The 6,949-nt window shown below is 44.7% G+C and overlaps 1 protein-coding gene across 2 annotated transcripts in view; it reads left to right on the top strand.

Annotated features, from left to right (window-relative positions):
• The first annotated feature begins 1,521 nt into the window (after positions 1 to 1,521).
• LOC135094049 (fibrocystin-L-like) overlaps positions 1,522 to 6,949 on the top strand; it is a 32,169-nt gene continuing 26,741 nt past the window's right edge. For both annotated transcript variants that reach the window (XM_063993797.1, XM_063993798.1), the window contains exons 1-6: positions 1,522 to 1,662; positions 2,465 to 2,619; positions 2,950 to 3,234; positions 4,003 to 4,175; positions 4,584 to 4,653; positions 5,515 to 5,677. In XM_063993797.1, coding sequence (XP_063849867.1) covers positions 2,578 to 2,619; positions 2,950 to 3,234; positions 4,003 to 4,175; positions 4,584 to 4,653; positions 5,515 to 5,677 — 733 coding nt within the window. In that variant the 5' untranslated portion in view covers positions 1,522 to 1,662; positions 2,465 to 2,577. The remainder of the gene's footprint in view (positions 1,663 to 2,464; positions 2,620 to 2,949; positions 3,235 to 4,002; positions 4,176 to 4,583; positions 4,654 to 5,514; positions 5,678 to 6,949) is intronic.

The following is a 6,949-nucleotide window of genomic DNA, read 5'->3' as shown; positions in this document are numbered from 1 at the left end:
GAAGATGCTGCTGATCCAGGGCGGCCACGTGGTGTTTGATGTGGAGACTGTGGAGGAGCTGGTGTTGTGGGCAGAGTATATTTTGATCGTTGGTGGTGGCTCTCTCAGTATTGGGTCGGAGGATCAGCCTTTCCCTGGTGAGGCCGTCATTGAACTGCACAGCAACACACACTCCACCGAGCTGCCCTTGTATGGTGCCAAGGTGAGAGGCTGAGGGAGAGTGTGGGGGGTGCCAAGGGGAGAGGGAGAGAGAGAGGATGCCAAGGTGAGAGGCAAAGGGAGAGAGAAGGATTTAACCAGGATTCTATGCCTTTCATGGATTCTGGTGGAGGCTGGTCTGGTTATCAAGATGCATCCATGATTGTAGTGGTGAGGAGGATGAGTCTGTCTATCTGTCTGTCTGTGTGTCTGCTTGTTTTTCAAGGAATCTAGGCTTTCATTCTGTTGGTTTGTATTGTTGTGATCTGTCTGTATGTTTTGTCTGACAGATAGATCACAACAATATAAACCAGCAGAATATAAGACTAGATTCTTTGACAGACAGACAGACACAGACAGACCACAACAATACAAACCAGCAGAGTATAAGACTAGATTCCTTGACAGACAGACAGACAGACAGACCACAACGATACAAACCATCAAAATGAAAGACTAGACTCCATCCCACTGTGCAGAGAGAGAGAGAGAGAGAGAGAGAGAGAGAGAGAGAACAACAATAAAAATAACAACATAAAAGACTGGATTTCTTCCACATAACCTAACCCAAACCCCTTTACCACCTACCCTGACCCATCCCACAGGTATTGGCAGTGCGTGATGGGACGCTGGACCTTCATGGCTGTCACGTCCCCATCACCTGGACCCACCTGGCACACAAGGCCTCCCTTGGGGACACCAACCTCACCCTGTCCCTGCCCGTCGCCTTGAGGCAGGGTGACCAGGTTGTTATTGCCACCACAGAGAACAGGTAAAGGAACATTCATGTGCAAATCTCTCTCTCTCTCTCTCTCTCTCTCTCTCTCTCTCTCTCTCTCTCTCTCTCTCTCTCTCTCTCTCTCACCCGTAGAGATGCAGTAGATAAAAATATCTCTCTACTTCTCTCATAACCATCCTCTCTCCTTCCCTCCCTCTCTCCCTCCTTTCTCTCTAACCACCAATCCATCTCTGCCTAACTACCTCTCTCTCTCTCTCTCTCTCTCTCTCTCTCTCTCTCTCTCTCTCTCTCTCTCTCTCTCTCTCTCTCTCTCTCTCTCTCTCTCTCTCTCTCTCTCTCTCTCTCTCTCTCTCTCTCTCTCTCTCTCTCTCTCTCTCTCTCTCTCTCTCTCTCTCTCTCTCTCTCTCTCTCTCTCTCTCACTACCCATTCATCTCCCAAACCACCCCTCTCTCCCTGTCCCTCTCACCCCCTTCATCCCTCCACAGGTTCTACATGAAGGAGAACGAGGTGAGGACCATCGCATCAGTCTCTGAGGATGGCCTGGAGGTCACACTGACAGAGGCACTGGAGCACACCCACCTCTCCGTCACCCAGACTCTTGGGGGACACACAGTGGAGACACGTGCAGAGGTGGGACTCCTCACCCACAATGTCAAGATCCAGTGAAATGTTGGCACCGACTTCAGTGCGGCTATTGAGGGCTGTGACACTGCTTGTAGGCCTGGTGAGTTTGGTGTTGTGGTGTTGTTCTGTGCTGTATATAGGTTATGAAAGGCTGTGAGGAGGAGGAATAGTGTGTAGGTCTGAGTTCATTGACTTCTGCTGAATGACTTATTGCTGTTCTGTTGCAGATTCTGAAGGTGTGTTGTGTGTGGGCCGCAAGGAGTAGTAGTAGTAGTAGTAGTAGTGTGTAGGTGTGAGTTCATTCAGTTCTGGTGAGTTTGGTGACTTACTGCCATTCTGGTGCAGGTTCTCAAGGTGTATAGTAGTGGTTGTGAATAGTAGCAGTGGTGTGTGATGGTGCAGATCTGAATTTTAAAGGATTCACCACTCTTAAGTCACAATACTTTCCCTCAGAATCTGTTAATGGTGTAGAATCCTGTTCATTTATGATTACAGTTATGAAAGAACTCTTGAAAGCCACAATACTTTCCACCAAAATCTATTAACAGTATATAATCCTTGTTAACCTCATTACAATCAGGAAAACATCCTTGAAAACCACAACAGTTTCCACCACACTCAGTTAATGGCATAGAATCCTTGTTAGATTGTGAAAATATCCTTGAAAACAACAATAGTTTTCCCCAGATCTAATAAAGGCATAGAATCCTTGCTAACCTTTCACTACTATAATGAAAACATCCTGGAAAATCCCAGTAACTTTCACCAGGACCTGATAGAAGTGGCTGAGATAAGATGCAGAAACACGAGAATACATCTCTCTTTTTCTTTCTCTCAATGCATTCTTCTCTCTCTGTTCACTGCCACACACCAACATGTCTCTCTTCTCTTTACCATCCCAGACCAGCACGCCACCCAGTCATGTTTCAATGGTTGACATGGAGACGAGATTGGCGGTGACCAATTTGGTGCCACCGTGATACTGTCTGGAAAGTTCCCTGACCTGGACTTGGTGATGGGACGCATTGAGTACGTGGAGGTGACCAAGGCTGGTCAGGTGAGGCTGTGAGAGGCTGGGTCCTGCTGGGCCAATCTGGGTCAGGTCATGTGTGTTGTGGCAGTGGTAATGGTAGTAGTAGTAGTAGTAGTAGTAGTAGTAGTAGTAATGTCACATGTAGTAATTTGAGCAATATGTGTTGTACTTCTACTTGAGAGAGACACATTAGTATCACCTCCACATCCACCCTAATTCATTCACACATCAAAATATCCCTCCACCTCCACTTCAAACAGGCACAGTAACATCACCTCCACTTCAGGCAAGCACAATAACACACCACATCCATTGTAATCCACACACATACACACTTGCCAAATTTCCACCCAGGCATTCCAACTTGGGCGGTACCCACTCCACTTCCACCTGGCTGGGGACATGGGTGGTTCGTACATCCGCGGGTGCTCCATCCACCACACCTACAACCGCGCAGTGACAATGCACGCAACAGACAACCTGCTGGTGGAGCATAATGTGGCGTACAACAACATGGGTCACGCTATCTTCACAGAGGATGGGGTGGAGCAGAACAGTGTGGTGCAGTACAACCTTGCAGTCTACACCAGGACCTCCTCTTCCCTTCTTAATGTGGATGTGACACGCTCCTCATTCTGGGTGGGTGTGTGTATGTGATTATCTAGTTGTATTTAACAAGTTGTACTGCACAGGGTCCAAGCAAGCTCTTTTGTCCTGTTTCCATATCTATGTTTGCACGATTTCTCTTTAATTATGTGTACAATGCTCTGCTTCAACCACATCTTTTGTGTGTGTGTGTGTGTGTGTGTGTGTGTGTGTGTGTGTGTGCACATGTGTGCGTGTATAGGGGAAGGAAGCAGGGAGGGAAAAGGTGGGAGGAGGGAGAACAAGTAAGGGATGTCTTCTACTTTCTCTCACCCCTATTCTATCCACCTCTCTAATGCAAGAATTAACCAGTATTCTCAATCATTCATCCCTTTATCTCGTAAACTCTGGAACTCACTGCCTGCTTCTGTATTTCTTCAGTCCAATAACTTGAACTCCTTCAAGAGGGAGGCTTCAAGTTTTGGATGATCCATTGGCCTCTTTCCTTTAGGGACTGACACCTCAGTGGGTATATTTCTTCCTTTTGTTGCCCTTGACCAGTGCTCCTCTTTCAGTAAAAATCAATTAGATGGAAGAATGTGAGAGAGAGAGAGAGAGAGAGAGAGAGAGAGAGAGAGAGAGAGAGAGAGAGAGAGAGAGAGAGAGAGAGAGAGAGAGAGAGAATCTTCCACACACTCAAAACTCTCAAAGTCTCCACAAGCCACTCTGAGAACCACCTCCCACTCCAGTCACACACTCATAACTCCTGCAATTTTCCACAAACCGCTTACTCACTGATCCACTGTTTCGCTCATCCATCAGGTGGTGAACCCAAACAACATTTTCCATTACAATGCAGCTGCCAGTGGAACACACTTTGGTTACTGGTACAGGCTGGACCACCACCCCTCGGGCCCATCCACCACCAACATCTACTGCCAGAACACTGAACAGATGGGACTCTTCTTCAATAACAATGCACATTCCATGGGAAGGTGTGTGTGTGTGTGTGTTTGTGATTGTGTGTTGGCTGGGTAGGAGAGAGAGAGAGAGAGAGAGAGAGAGAGAGAGAGAGAGAGAGAGAGAGAGAGAGAGAGAGAGAGAGAGAGAGAGAGAGAGAGAGAGAGAGGATGTGTGTACGAGTATGTGTGCATGAGTGTTATTGTTATGCTGTGTGTTCTGTGCTGGCTTGAAGTTTACATGATGGGTGGAATAGAGAGAGAGAGAGAGAGAGAGAGAGAGAGAGAGAGAGAGAGAGAGAGAGAGAGAGAGAGAGAGAGAGAGAGAGAGAGAGAGAGAGAGAGAGAGAGGATCATAGTACAGAAGGATAAAAGTTAATCTGTTTTCTGGCTATCCATCTGGGACATTGGGACATTTGATGACAACACTGGCCTCTGTTCCAGGTATGGTCTGTGGGTGTTCTCCAATCCAGGATATCACCCAAAGTCCGACATCTGTGGAGGCAGGGACGTGGTAAGTCTGTGTCACGCATCACTAAATACGTATCCATTCATGTGTATATGATCTGTGTGTGTGTATAATGATGGGCAATACTGCTACACTCTGTCATTAGGTGTGTCTTAGTAATTCAGGACACAGGAACATGATAACACTGTAACTGACCAAAGCTCTCACTCACTGATCAGTCAGCAAATTCCCATCTTGTCTTGAAATGTGCAGCAGATTGATGTATTTCTGTCAAAACCCATACAGTTCAAATTATGGTTCTGGTAGAAATACAGAACTTTGCTAACATTTCAAAGTCATATAGAAATTCATAGACCAGTCAGTGATTTAGTACATGAGTCAGTGGCAGTGCTACCATGCTCCTGTACCCTAATTACCTTGCCTAATTACTGATACACTTGATGAAACAGAGCTTACTATTATGAACTATGCTCCTGTAGCCTCACCTGCCTAATTACTGATACACTTGATGAAACAGAGCTTACTATTACAAAATATTACGATCCCACACAGGATGGTCCAGGCAAAGCAACACACACACACACACACACACACACACACACACACACACACACACACACACACACACACACTCACACACGTAGCCCCATCAACCCCTCACTGGAAAGGAACAGTTTTGTGGCTTAGTGAACTGTTAACAAGAAATAAAAATCCCAGTAGTAAGGACAATAAAAAAAAAAAAATAAATAAATAAATAAAAATCTTCCACTTTTGGATGAGCCTTTTGACCATTCTTTTGAGCCTGCACCTCAGTGGCCTTTTTTCACCTGTTGCCCTTGGCCACTGTCCACTTACACACACACAAAAGAAATAAAAGAAAAGAAAAAGAAAAAAAAATTCCTGCAGGTGGCCAAGTGGCAAAGCTTCACCGCGTGGCACTGTGAGCGGGGTGCCGAGGCAGTATCTGGCACTAAGCTGCAGTTCCACAACTTTGTGATGCTTGATAACCAACAGGCTGGCATGGAGATGGTGTCTGTGAAGGGAGGGTTTGGACAGGATGACAGCCCTGGTGAGTCACTGGGTGGTGATGGGGTGAAGGGGGATGGTGACTGGAAGGAGTGAGAGGTATAGGGAGTCCTCAGTTTACAATGATCTCGACTTCTGCCTCTTGGTAGTTAAACTGGCAGTGCTTGTCCCTGTACATTCCCCTTTGTCCTTTTTACTGATTTATTTATTTTTTATTTATTTATTTATTTTTTTTACTGTATGTCCTGATGTGTTTCTTTTACAGGTACAGTAGTTATGTTTTTATAAACTAGAATATGACTTTACTATAACATTAGCATAGGTGAGTGACATAATGTAGGTACCAGTTCAAACCTATGCTGAAAATCGGTTTATAGGAATGGAACTCCATCATAACTCAAGGACCCCTTGAGGCCTTGTTGAGCTCCCTGACTGATGAAAAAATTATGGTTAAGAGAAGCAGAGTATGCAAGTGAATTAGTGAGAGGTAGTGAGGCCTTGTTGAGTTCCCTGACTGATGAGAAAGTTGTGGTTAAGAGAAGCAGGATATGCGAGTGAATTAGTGAGAGGTAGTGAGGCCTGGTTGAGCTCCCTGCCTGATGAGGAAATTGTGGTTAAGAAAAGCAGGATATGCAAGTGATGAGTTAAATTGCAATGTTAGTTAAGATGCTTGATTCCATTTCTTCCTTCCCTACATCTTGCACAGCTTTTGGAGGGAACATAAATAACATACCACACAGATCTTTAAATAACTGTTATAGCAAAAACAACAGCATCAGTTAATATAAGTACACTGAATTATATAATGACATAAACTTGGGTAGGTTAGGTTATGTTCAGTTAGGTTTTCTACAGGCACCTTCTATAACAGCATCTTTAAGTACAGTAACCATTTCACACACCAGCAACTCTCTTAAGGATTTTCAAAGGTCACATGTGTGATTAATTGAACTTTCATGGACCTCATTTTTCCATTGATGATGCTGAATTCCTGCTAAACTATCACTGGAATCATGAAAACACACTTTGAAACACTAATAGCTCTCATAAGGGCTATTTTCAAAGGCTATATGTGTTGAGTTTGAATTCTCAGGGATGTTTTTTCCCAGTGATGATGATGAATTTCTGTTAAACTATCACTGAAATAATGATGCTGTGGAAGGCTTCTACAGCATCAGTTGTGAAAAAAAAGAGAAAATAAAGAAAAAACATGAAAACCTGAATAATGGCCTTGAAAACAGACCTGATGAGAGAGCAGACCTTTTAGAATGCACACCAAGCTACTCTGACACAAACACCATTTTGTCTCCAGATT

The sequence above is a fragment of the Scylla paramamosain genome, chromosome 44, assembly GCF_035594125.1.
Source record: "Scylla paramamosain isolate STU-SP2022 chromosome 44, ASM3559412v1, whole genome shotgun sequence".
NCBI classification, from domain to species: Eukaryota; Metazoa; Arthropoda; class Malacostraca; order Decapoda; family Portunidae; genus Scylla; species Scylla paramamosain.
The sequence above is the reverse complement of the archived record's forward strand: the minus strand, read 5'-3'. Positions and strand labels throughout refer to the sequence as shown.